At 34.0% G+C, this 14,085-nt stretch overlaps 1 protein-coding gene and 1 long non-coding RNA gene across 7 annotated transcripts in view; both read left to right on the top strand.

Moving 5' to 3' along the window:
* The window catches only part of LOC128218848 (Na(+)/H(+) exchanger protein 7-like), a 43,449-nt gene that overhangs the window by 14,046 nt on the left and 15,318 nt on the right, over positions 1 to 14,085 (top strand). For all 6 annotated transcript variants that reach the window (XM_052926581.1, XM_052926579.1, XM_052926585.1 and 3 more), the window contains exons 5-10: positions 461 to 542; positions 1,202 to 1,229; positions 4,165 to 4,274; positions 4,602 to 4,677; positions 5,690 to 5,760; positions 11,992 to 12,103. In XM_052926581.1, coding sequence (XP_052782541.1) covers positions 461 to 542; positions 1,202 to 1,229; positions 4,165 to 4,274; positions 4,602 to 4,677; positions 5,690 to 5,760; positions 11,992 to 12,103 — 479 coding nt within the window. The remainder of the gene's footprint in view (positions 1 to 460; positions 543 to 1,201; positions 1,230 to 4,164; positions 4,275 to 4,601; positions 4,678 to 5,689; positions 5,761 to 11,991; positions 12,104 to 14,085) is intronic.
* On the top strand, positions 7,969 to 9,252 carry LOC128218849 (uncharacterized). Its single transcript, XR_008258483.1, has 4 exons — positions 7,969 to 8,065; positions 8,235 to 8,397; positions 8,550 to 8,585; positions 8,909 to 9,252. It is a non-coding gene; the product is annotated as an uncharacterized LOC128218849 (long non-coding RNA).

Here is a 14,085-nt window from a genome sequence, read left to right as displayed (position 1 = left end):
TTCCTAATTTTAAGCAATTTAGTAACAAATTGAACTATATGGGGTCCTCCGTCGGTAACGAGATTTGTAGTGTTATTGGCTGCGCAGAGATCCATGTGGCGGATCTCCCCTTGCTACCTGAAACATATAATTGAACCTTTTTTTCCTATTGCTAAATTGCATATTTCACCAGATTTCAACATGCATGTTTTTACTGACATCATGACGTGCAGTAATATTAAAATAAAAGTTGACGTAAAATATCGCATTTTTACAGAGTCGAAGTGAATTTTCGAATTTCCCAGCACTGATAACATGACCAGAAACACATATCCGTTATGCAAGAAGGATTCTTTTTTAACCAAGCGGCCAGTTTTAGGCACACTTAATTGTAACCACATACTTGATCCTGTTGTTTCCATTGTATTAATCCAAGAACAATTTTCTGCTTGGCTCAACCTGTTGATGGTGACATTTTCAGTATTATTCTGGAAGCAGCATTCAGCCTCCACGATAGAACTTTTGCCGAAAACATTGGTGGAGTTTTATTATTTGCTGTGCTGGTAAGATTATATTTTTAGCACGTTTGGTTTTTGAAGGAAAATGTCAAGGTATAGTACTGTCGTCGTAGTCGTCGTAGTCGTCGGCCTGAATACAGTAAAAAAACAGTTAAGGCTATTCAAATGAAATCCACACGATGCCAGAGACGTTACGCAGGTGTCATGTGTAACAAGGCCCATTTCTCGACTTAAGTTATTGTCTAGTGCATGATGCCACTTGTTAAACATAGACCGGCGTTGGCGTTTGTTTGGCGGCACTCTTGTTTCTAATGAAGCAACATTTAATATTTAATTAATAAAAGAAGTATGCTATGTCGTAACAACTGTATGTTTAGAGACTGACGGTATACAATGTGTGTAGGGTGTAGGTTTATTGTAGGTTCTAAGATCCAATGATAGTAATTGTTAATTATAACAATCATGAATTTAAGTATGCCGTTTATATGTTGGTGGAGTTTTGTCGCAACCGATGTTAAACTCCTTCTAAAACAGTGTTTATCCAAATATCATTCTCTGCTCGGCATAATTATATTTATGTAATGCATCATTGAATGAACGTCATTTGATATCCTAATCTGCTCGGCAAACATCTATTAAATGCATCATTGAATGTACGTAATTTGTTTCTGTATAGGATTAACATTAGTAAGTTTCTTTTCCAGGGTACAGTGATGAACTGCTTTTTAATTGGTAAGACCTATATCAATTGTTAGAAAATAACTCAAAACCACATCTGAAGTAATAGTAACATATCATAAAAAATATTTGTCATAAACTTTTTTAAACGAAATATACAAGCAAAAGGCCAAAGTCGAAATAAAAGATTATACATTGTTACTTATAACAGCCAACACAAACTCTTTGGTCATCTACCTAATGGTTATCTTATAAGCAGTATATTCTAACCTCAGTATATGCACTTATCACCAGTGTATTCTAACCTCAGTATATGCGCTTATCACCAGTATATTCTAACCTCAGTATATGCGCTTATCACCAGTATACTCTAACCTCAGTATATGCACTTATCACCAGTATATTGTAACCTCAGTATATGCACTTATCACCAGTATATTGTAACCTCAGTATATGCACTTATCACCAGTATATTCTAACCTCAGTATATGCGCTTATCACCAGTATATTCTAACCTCAGTATATGCACTTATCACCAGTACATGTATATTCTAACCTCAGTATATGCGCTTATCACCAGTATATTCTAACCTCAGTATATGCGCTTAACGCCAGTATATTCTAACCTCAGTATATGTGCTTATCACCAGTCACCAGTATATTCTAACCTCAGTATATGCGCTTATCACAGTATATGCACTAATCACCAGTAGATTCTAACTTCAGTATATGCGCTTATCACCAGTATATTCTAACCTCAATATATGCGCTTAACGCCAGTATATTCTAACCTCAGTATATGTGCTTATCACCAGTATATTCTAACCTCAGTATATGCACTTATCACGAGTGTATTCTAACCTCAGTATATGTGCTTATCATCAGTGTATTCTAACCTCAGTATATGCGCTTATCACCAGTATATTGTAACCTCAGTATATGCGCTTATCACAAGAGTATTCTAACCTCAGTATATGCGCTTATCACCAGTATATTCTAACCTCAGTATATGAGCTTATCACCAGTATATTCTAACCTCAGTATATGAGCTTATCACCAGTATATTCTAACCTCAGTATATGCACTTATCACCAGTATATTCTAACCTCAGTTTATGCACTTATCACCAGTATATTCTAACCTCAGTATATGCACTTATCACCAGAATAGTCTAACCTTCGTATATGAAGTTATCACTAGTATATTCTAAAAAATGTGAACACTGTTTGATGTAATTATAACATCTATTTCACTCTATGGCTTTGTAGATGCCCACACTGCAAACAAACGTATAAACCAACATCTTCAATATCTGAAACTCAAAAAATACAGGAACTAGAAGCGTGCTGTTATAATCAACAATTGGATGAATGAAGATAAACTTAAAATTAATACTTCAAAAACTGAGTTAATTATGTTCGGTAGTAGGCAACAGCTTCATGAATGTAACACAAAAAACCTTTAGCAGGAGATGAAGTCAAATCAGGAAGTTGTATCCTTCTTTCAAATGGAACTATTGTTAAACACAGTGCCAAAACCTGTCATGATATCCTAAAACTCCGACGTCAGTATCTGTATTACAAGTAATTAGTGTTTATATGTTTTATTGCATATTTTGTGCAATACTGATTATTCTCACCTTATCTTTATTACCGAATATTTTAAGTTGTATTGCATGTTTTAAAGTTGATAAATTTTATTGTTTTTTTATTGAGCAAATAATCTCTCATAACTCCATGAGGAGTGGTTTTATACATTATTGTTGCATGTTTTATCTGTATTTATCCCATGAATGTATAAAAGTGAGACTTGAATAAATTTTCTGTCTGTCTGTCTGTCTGTATCAGATATCTTGGGGCATTTCTTGACCAAACATTATATTTCAAAGAGCATGTTAAACGAAAAAGTCGAACTGCCATGTTGAATTATTTCAGAATCAAAAGTATATATACATGTATATATATATATAATATCTCACCAAAGAAGATGCAGAAACTCTTGTGTTTCACTAGTCATTTGTTATCTTGACTATTGTAATGTACTCCACTTCGGAATCGCATAGTGTGAGATTAGCAAATTGCATCGTTTTCAAAATATATGTGCCAAACTAGTTCTGAATCGCATGAAATTTGACAGCTCCAAAGAAACTCTTTGTGAACTGCATTGGCTACCAATCAAAGCCAGAATTACATTCAATATTTTAACCTTCATGTACAACTGCGCTGTTGGTAATCCTCATGGCTACCTTACAGAGATTCTAAAAAAACAGACCCCAACACGGAACTTACGATCGCCTCATCTTGTTAGCGGTTGTTATGTTGTGCCATTCAATAAGAGAAGAACATTTTGTGTCAGAAGTTTTTCTACTATAGGACAAAATTGTGGAATGAGTTTCGAGACCTTTATGCATTATTTTAAAGACTGTAGTGACTGTGATAGTAAGGAAAGTTTATTAATGAACTGATTTTAATTTATTTTGTATAACTACACGTGCATCGTTTGTCTTAAAATACTGTTCACATTTTCTTACGTCATGAATACAATATTTTATTATTATTATTACGTACGTGTATAGTGATGAGTTTTATAAAATGATTTTTGTAGTAATTTATTTGAATTATTTCAATTTGCTTCTTATTTTTAACTCATAACAGTTAAGTAGTATAATGTACATTTCTTCTATTAACCTGCATTTACATTTATTTTATTTATTCGTACAACGCCATTTAATATGTATTCATGTAAAAATAGGCGTTTTATCAAATGTTTCATGTTTCATGTTATCATTGAATTTGACTCTACGCTATTTTGAAATTGCTGTTCTTTTAGGGTTTGCCTTTTAACACGTGCATTGTCAAACGTTTGACTGTTGAGATTGTCCCTGTAGTTTCCATTATGTAAATGTCCTCTTGTCCAATTAATATATGATAGGTTTTTTTGCTCTGGTTACTGAATTGCGGTTTTCAAGTCTTACTTGTTGATATTCTAGGTCTGTCTATGTGGGGTCTGTATCAGGCGGGGGCGATGGAGGACGTCCAATGTACGCTAGTCCAGTTTCTGATATTCAGTGCGCTCATTGTGGCTGTAGACCCCGTAGCGGTAATTTCTATACTCATATACCATGTACCCTTAGACATGGATTGGTGATATAATCCTTGTTTTGGTTACATGTTTTAATTGTACGCAAGACATTCTGGTTAAATAATCCATCACAATGTCTTCGATTGTATTTCATTCAGTACAAATAGGTTGCAACTTACATAATGAATTACCAGTATTACATACATGTGCTGTACACAACACAATACGGTATTCTAGCTGTGATTTAATCTGACTTTTGAACGTAATTGTCACCAAAATATACAAAAACTAAGAAAACTATTGCATACTCATATTGTTAATGCATTTGAACAACTTTGTTTGCAGGTGCTTGCTGTTTTCCAAGAAATTGGGGTCAACAATACCTTGTACTTTCTTGTATTTGGTGAATCATTGCTCAATGGTACGTGCATTATAGTTTTTACCCCAAATATCACATTCATATACGATTTGGTTGCGACTTACTTCAATACTGACAATTTCCTTTGATTGTTTATCGAAGAAGCCTGTTAATAATGCTGCTCAAACCCATAACACAAGCTGGAGCCACACCTGTTGCAGTCGTTCAACGGATAATAATTAACAAATACTCTTTTGTGTGTAAATAATAACTAATATCTTAGTTATGTTAATCCATTTGAATGTTTTTATTTTCTGTATAAATTTAAACTTATTTTATAACAAATGGTCAATCTATGCCCTTCTTATGTGCTTCTTAAGTTGGTCATTAAGATTCAATATGCAATGCATTTTTTATTATTGGCTGTGAAGACTAGTATTAAAATATAAATTAAAATATTGAAAATATTTATCTATTTTAACCTCATACCAATTTGGTTAAAATTGACCAACCCATGCCCTTCTTATGTGCTTCTTTAGTTGGTGTTCAGGATTCAATGTGCATTGCATTTTTTTCATTTGCTGTAAAGGTTTAAATATACGTATATTATGTAGATTTTATTCATAACACCTGATCGAATAATATCAAATTAATATAAGGTCATAACGTATACAACTTTGTCATTTTTGTAGCTCGGAATCCTTCGGAACAATTATTTATGACATGGGAGGTGTTATAGTTTAGGGGATGTTTTGTCCACCTGGTAAAAACATAAGGGTGTGTTTTATGATAACGGTTTTTTGTCCACCTATACAAAAATGTGTGGGGGATGGGGAGCGGGGGGGGGGGGGTGACCTTTCAACACCCAATACATCCCCTAGCCCCAACCTAAATATCTTTAAGAGAGGCGGTTGTATATTTGAGTTTATCAAGGCCTGCCCGCGCCTGTCTGCTTATTGGTTTTACCAAGTGGGAACACACCATATTTTACGGCGACAAAATAACCCCTCAAAGTCTTCAAATGTACACTATACCATGCGGTAAAACGACCTTGTAACGTAGAATGTTCTTATAGATGGTGTAACGGTGGTGTTATACAACGTGATGCACGTTTTCAACAAAATAGATACAATTAGTGCAGGGCAGGTGAGTAACAGTACCTGTTTATTGTTCAGACTACCGTCGCGTTTTTTTTAAATCTTATATCCTTTCGAATACCGCTACCATACATCGGCGCGCTATCGTAACCGCCTAATGCAGACCAATTTTCCAAGGGTGCTGGTTACCGCTACTGTTTTACTGTAGGAATACTGTAGACGACCGTAACGTACCGAAATAATGGGTACATCCTGTTCCGCAGTCGCAAAATGCACATTTTTCACAAATTCGTGGTGTGTTTGTCATTAAAATAAGAAATATTGTGAATTTTAAAACCAGCATTAGTACACTATGGTACTTTGTCTTAGAAACAGTTACTGCACTACGGTATTTCTTTCCAACATAATAACCATGCAACACAAAGCAACGGTATGTCTTTAAAAGTCGTCATTCAACATTATTCGGCTCTGGCTTTAGTATACTTGCTTTAATGAAACAGCAAGCTTATGTTATGCTCTTGTATCAAGAGTGTGCTATGGTATCACTGTCAAATTTAAGAAATGAGCAAAAGTGCGCAGTGGTATTACTGTGAGATAAAATTTGTTTTACGGACCTGTGTGTTAACTTCGATAAGGTAGACATTACATGGTTGAATTAAACTATAATCAGTCGCTTAAGTGCACTGTGGTAGCGCTCCCAAATCTAGAAATATGCAAAACCACGCTGTGGTATTTTAGGTATAAACATAATACGTGACCAGCATAACACAACTCATTTCAAAGGCGAATGAAGTTGCATTTGAAGGTCATTTAACTCTAGTTACGCTCCCTTTAAAGGGACTATACACCAGATTGGCACCAAAATCAGTTTTGTACTGTAACGAATCTCAGGACAATTATTTAATGACATGTTTTACTCTTTGATATCACAATAGTAATGTTTTTTTACCAAAATGCAAAAAAAATCGAGTCGGAGACCGGGTTCGAACCAGTGTCGCCAAAATTGCAGTCCAGTGTTGTTGTATCCACCGTGCTATGAAGGCTTACCCTGAACCGCAGGAATATTTAAAATATATACCTATATTAAACTTGGTAATATCACGTGATAACATCGACCAGCCAATCACGCATAAGAATGAATTCTACTAGGTAGACATACCTAGTAATTTTTTTTAACGGAAAAATACGGAAAAAAACTGCGAAAAAATAAATTAATTGTAAACTATGTGGTACTTCAATTTAATGGTTAGTTTTCAGTGCATTGTACACATCGATACCTAGTTTAGGTCAGTTTTCGACAATTTTCTCTTTTTTTTTCGCTATTTCATCATACGGCGTGTAGCCCCTTTAACTGTTTAAAAGTTAGCCATAAGGTTCTTATAAATTAAACCGGACATCTATTACCTGATCGCTATAAAGTTATCATGGAAACCAATTTGACTGCAAATATATCAACAGAACATTCCTTACCAAAAAGCTGTATAGTTGAAATGGAAATCTATGAAATAGAAAATAAACCAACCGGACAAATATCACAAGGTCGCTGTAAAGGTTACAATGGATCCACAGTGACCCCTCTTATAGAAGCTGTATGAGAAAGCAGCATGATTTATTTCAACATGCATTAATACATATCTGTTGATGAAGCAATGATCAAATATCACGGTCACCATTTGAAAATCGTTGGTGCTTCTTACAAGCCCGCAAAAAGAGGAATTAAAATGTCCGCGTGTCCTTATGCTGTCATCGGTTATCTCTGGAATTTCCAGGTGTACTTATGTCGAAAGAAAGACGTAGGTTTGACCCAAACAGTTGTAGCGAACTGAAGAGAAAACATCACAGGACGAAACCATGTGGTATTTGCCGACAAGATTAAAAGAACAGTTCTTCTGCTGCTTGGCAAATTTACACATTCGTGTGGCGCATTTAACACCGGAGGGAAATATTGGCCAATCACAAAATCAGTCCACAAAAAAGAGATTACAAAGTTAGGAGGTACACATGATACGAAAGACCTCGGAAAGGAAGCTTATCTCCATTTCATGAAATTAATCTAAACATGTGTGCAACACGATTACATGTTTCGATCTTATAATAAATAGCTGACAAGACAGGGTTATGAGTGGAAAATGAAAAAATCATGTATCGCATTCTGCAATTGTTGACTTATATAAGTACATGGGTGTTGTGGACAGTCACGACCATCTCAACATCAATAACAGTGTACAAACGCAAAGCGTTCGTTTTTGGCTCTATTCAGTGTGGTTTGCCTTGGATATCTCGCTTGTGAGCAGTTTCATCAAGACAAGGCAGTCAACACTCGGGCTACCCATACCCAACCGTTTCAGAGAATGGTAATTATACCTTCTTTTACAGTAAATTACAAACATGCTGTAGACTGTTAAGACGTAACCATAATCACGGTAGATAACATATTGATCGTTGCATGTACTACCAAAATGAAACATGAACACCATCTTTTAAAATTAACCAGCTGTTTAATATTGTATGTATCTGTTTTAGGTTGCAGAACAACTTATCGGTGTCAGATTATAGCACGCGTATAAGGAAATCAAAGCAAACAAGCGACATTGCTGAACTTGACCCCTTTGGCTCGGTGCAGTGCAGAGTCAGCTTGCCCAAGACTTAGCTCCAGAAACACCGTGGAAAGTAATAAACAACTCAAGTGTGTAAAACATTTTTAATAATGTATGTTTTTATAGTATTGCATTTTAAAACGTTCCTTAAATCAAAACAATGAATGGTATGTTTCTTAAGTTTATGAAAATGCATACATTAAATTATTCCTACTGTTCAATGGCACATCTTTGATTTCAGAGTCTAGTACAAGAAAGCGCCGTTTAGATCAATCAGGTATTTAAATAACTTTTCAATATAGTATTGATGAAATAATAATAACAAAATGTTGTTCAGGTATCAACCTTTAGTTTCGGATACATCATTGCGAAGGTCTAGGCAAAAAAGCCGCCAAGAAGAGAAAGTAATCCTCCTACAGTATTATTTGGAATAATACTTTTTTTTACAAGTGACAAATAATGTTTGTTTTAAATTTTGTAATAGTATTAAACATTTCGCACTTAAAATTGGCACATTTTTTACGAAAGTATGCATATACAATGCAATTGTCGCTTACAACGTGTCTTTATAACACATCAATATGTGTTTTCATTTTACAGACCGATGTTATTGCATTGCATCAGAAACTCCTCAAGACTTTGTTGTCGTTTCGTTAATCTCATGGTGTGATTATACTGTAGTTGTTTCCCGTGACATATTTTGGGATTTTTTGGCAAGATAATCGTTACACTCAAATGCGTTGATTTATGTTTTGGTTTATTTCTTTCCTTCATGTACATGCGTTATTTGTTGATATAGAGGATTACTACCTAACAATGAATCATATCATTATTGATGATCGTCATGTTTGATTTAATCCATATGTTTTCCCTATATTCCTATGATGTAAATAAATTAATGAAATTCAATCTAATATGTAACCATTTTATAACCTTGATGTAAAAATGATTGTAAATCCGTATTTGGATTTTATTCATATAACTTAAGTATACATTTATATGGAAAATGAACGAGCATGTGTATAAAATATCATGATAGTAGATTATTAATTCCTTTCTGATTTATTTGATATAAAACATATTGTTTTGTAACCGTACTATGCATGTGTAAATAATAAAAGAAATAGAAATATTTATATAACGAAAGTCGAAAACTACAGGGACAAGCCCATTAGTTGATCATTCAAAATTAAGCCCTGTTTAGGGGTACAAGTCAAGGACCAAAAACAACAATGAACTAGAGACACACACATATTAACACCACTTCTTAAATTGTAAGTTTCAATTTTTGTTTTATTACTGACTTTTACATGAAATGATATGTGCCTGGAAAATTGTAATTATTTCATGCATTAAAATTAAGCACGGCTAAAATACCGTATTTCAACACACATGGTTCAGTCATACATTGCATTCCAGAGATTGTTTATGTGGTTTACTTCAATTTACACTTATGCATAAATTGATTAAAATAAAAAAAAAACGCTGCCATTCAAATATCTTCTGAAGCATTGTACGTTTGAAATAATTTTTGGAAAACCTTTTTTTAATACCGTAGTACAAAACTGTCGGCTTAGAAATATTCAATACTAGCCTTAGCGTATTTATATAAGAGAAACACAAGTAACACTAATATCGAGTTACTACAAAAGTTTAAACTGCCATAGTGTATCAATGCACGCTCACGTGGTATAATTTCAAAATTGATAAAACAATTAAACGTCTCCGGCAATTTTGAAATACATATAGATAAAAGTCAGTACTAGAACTACCACAGTGTATTAATAAATACTAATATCATTTATTTATTTAACAAATTTTAAAAAGAAGCAATTCCTATCTACAAAACTCGCCTATAGTAGTTTTATAAAAAAAAATAAAGTGGCCAATATAGAAAAGGAAAATACCACAATCTACATATCACAGGATTACCATTGCGCTGTTTTGCATGTGCGTTTACCTACTGATGATGATATTCAATTTAATGACTACAACACACGTCTACGGTTATTGCTACCTTTGTTCAATATTCATCATATCCGTAGTGTATTAATGAGAGTTGTGTATTGTTCTGAAGTCAACCAGAGCGTAGTTATGCCGATATGTCATATTTATTTATTAGTTAATATTTTTAATGCCGTTACATAATAAAACCGATAAAATACATTTTATTGCATTCACATGTTTATATTTACACCTCAACTTCCATTCCTTAAATAATGAACTGCCTTTCGGCAATTGCGTTCATCAATCGATGAACGCAACATCTTCGGATATGTTCGGATCGTAATTCACTGCATAACAATATACATGAAAGCTATTGATCTTGTTATTGGTTGTATTATGTCTGCAGGTCCCGTAAAATATAGATCAACATTTTTAAAAGTGTCAGTTTATTATATTTTAAATATATTGGTACCAAAAGTGTTTCAATTTTACGTTTTAAAGTGATTTCAAGTGGTTGATCTTTTCCCGCGTTATTGTGACGTCATTTGAAAAAAAATGTTTCCGGTTATAGTCGGGTCGTTCTATTTACAGAATGGGTAAGAACGGATTACTGAGAGGTTTTCTTAAATGAAATAAAGTATTTTTTAACAATTCTTGAATGAAATAATGAACTATTGGTGTAAATATAAGGAATGAATTGCGGGGTTGATGTCATTATCGGGGATATGAACGCAATTGGGTTGGTCAAAGTACGCATGGAGTCCTTCGGACTCCACACACATTGACCAACCCAATAGCGTTCATACCCCGATAATGACATCAACCCCGCAATTAAATCCTTAAATAAAAGGTTTTGAGTAGAAAGAAAAGTGTAATTTCTTTAATTGTAGTAGAAATTTGTACTGTGTTTAATTTGATAAACGTTTTACCTAACTGATAACGCATGTTGATCATGAGATTTAAGACTCTGCTTTTAGCAAAACATGTACAAAATTATAAAAATTAGCGGTATTCCGACGCTGTACGATAGCGGTAATCAGAAGCCGACAATTTGAGTACGGTTCACACTGCTGCGGTAGTTCGCCGGTGTATGATAGAGGTAATGGGGACACCCAAATTTAGGGTCTGCATTGGGCGGCTATGGTAGCGGAAAGGATATCTCACGTCAACAAAACACTGCGTCAAATATGCTTCTTTAATGGCCTGCCACAGTACAACAAGTGTGTGGGGAAGGCAAAACATAAAAAGAAAGTTTTAAAAGCTCATGTTTTATTGATATTTTTTTTAATCAATATTTTTCTTGAGTAAGACATATATGCTTTCCGACATGTTTTGCGGTAATAAGGAATTGAAGATGATTTTCGAAAGAAGATTTTATCAGCTATTCTTGATGACACAAGACACACAGCCGCAAGAAATTGTTGATAGGGTAATGTTGACTATTTTGACACAAAAAACATATTCATTTTGTATAAAGACATTTATGAAAAAAAGTTTTTTATTGAAACATTGATAAAATCCTCTTTCGTGAAATTCGCTCAACTCATTATCACGGAAGTATTTTTTAACTGTTTTTATTCACTGTCGGATTAATTATTTCAGTTGATCAACCAAATTACATTATTTTATTATAATAATATGTATAAATAACCAACAATCGAATTTAAAAATGAAAAAAGCAACAACAACAAACATCATTTTACTATTGCAACTAATTTCTTTTGTTAACTGCCTAGGTGTTTTTGGGAGTAGCGAAGTTCCTGGTCGTTGTCGGCTTTGGGTTATTGATTGGGATATTCTGTGGACTGGTGTCGTCCATCATCACCAAATATACGAACTCGGTCAAAGGTATTTTGCCATTATGTAATACTTTCACTCCTACTGAATTTTCATAGATGAACGTGCATTCATAGTCCGATGAACAAACCATCTTACGTATACGTCTCTGGTATTACACGACACTTGTGATTGATCAAGTGACGTTCTATAATTGTAAGATGTATGTGCCGTTGATAAAACAAGTTACGTCATTACGCCGCCGCTATTCAAATAGCCGAATTTATGGTAAGTTAATATGTCTAGAGAGGATAAAGGATTTTTTAGAATTTTGGTTTATCTGTATATGAAACCATTTAGTGCACTGTACAACTGTATTCACAGACCAATGAACCGCAATACTAAAACATGCCCTCCTCAATTTCTTACGTAAATCTTGTGACTGTAATACTCCGTGTATGTCTTTTTCTGTGTGCCAGTCATGTTTTGTTTTTCTATTTTGTGTTCTCATTGGTGTTCACACTTATTTGTGTACAATCCATTTACTGTAGCTCCATATCATATAGAGCAGATTTGACGGTGAATACAACCATTTATTTTCGTAGAGAGTATTTTGTCGGTCTTCATGATTTGGTACAGCCCTCTATTTGCCATAGATCGCCCTGTTCTCTGCGAATGCGCGGAGTTACTATGATTGACAGTTAAGTGTGCCGTTGTCATCAGTGCCGTAGCCAGACCTAAAAAAACACCGAGGCAGACCGGTCTAGGCGTGTCCCCTTGGATTTTTTTTCTTGCAAGAAGCGATTTCCTGCATTCTGCAGTATCCATGGTGGAATTAAATACATAAATACGTAACATAAAATATAACATTTCAACATGTTTATTGCTATAACTTTTGATACAGTTGAAGTTAATTCTAAACGGTTTACATAAATTTAGACAAAACAAATGTGCATTTAGTAGAAATTTACTGATACAATCATATGAGGCTTTGTTACCAATACCATAAACCTACTTCTAAACGTCTCACATATTGTCACTTTACATAATATATAAGCCAACATTACACGGTATAGGACCGTAGTGTGTAGAGTTTATTCTATTATATCTAATATTTAGTTCTTTTTCAAATATAGACATTCCGCCCCAATGGTTTGTGTAAATTGAGGCAAAAGAAGAAGGTGTAGCTACGGCACTGGTCATGTATCCGATTTTGAAATTGATGTGTTACCAGCAATCAAAGTGTATTGATAACTATTCTGTGCACACTTTTTTTTTGTGGCAATATTGAAATACAAAATCTTATTTACGTTTCTTCCTTTAGTATGCTCTTAATAATATACAACCAATCAAACAAATTAAGTACCAAAATGTGCAATCTTTTGTTAAGCATTATGAAAAAAACCTTAACGAGGTCATCCCAGTAAAATTCTGTAAATAAATTATGCAAACATTCTAAAAATCTAAATATCAATATCAATTTGTTTATTTTGAACGAAAAGTATAATAGACGTGAATGTTTCGATGCTTTTAAGTTTTTGTTCAAACGTCAATTAATTGTATCTGCTTTTATAACATACTGACATAGCCGCAATAATATACCATCACCCTGCACTCATTTAATAAAACCAACTCCCGAACAGGTTAACTTTCGCGCCAAAATACCACGGGACTTAACTAACGGAAAAAATAGTGGGTCAAATAAGTGCGATCACCAAATAAGTTCGAGTTTATTTTGGCAATCTACGATATGTTAGAGTTCATTTTGGTGATCTACAGAAAATGGAACGAGCGCAGCGACGCCGCAGACCGAGAAAACTCGTACCATTTTCTGTTGATGACTAAAATGAACTTTAACGTATTTGGTGTTTGACTTTTAATGACCTAATAGCTTCACCCTTTGTTTAGTCACGTGGCATTTTGGAAAATTAAACCACCCAGGAGCTAGTTTCATTAAATGAGTGTCGGGTATTTGTATATTGTCGTTGTTTTGTGAATATGTTGTTGATATTAAGTTTATTAGAATTACCTAGGTATGTTTGCATAAAACAAAA

This window comes from Mya arenaria, chromosome 15, assembly GCF_026914265.1.
Source record: "Mya arenaria isolate MELC-2E11 chromosome 15, ASM2691426v1".
Lineage (NCBI taxonomy): Eukaryota > Metazoa > Mollusca > Bivalvia > Myida > Myidae > Mya > Mya arenaria.
This window is presented reverse-complemented; position numbering and strand designations above follow the sequence as displayed.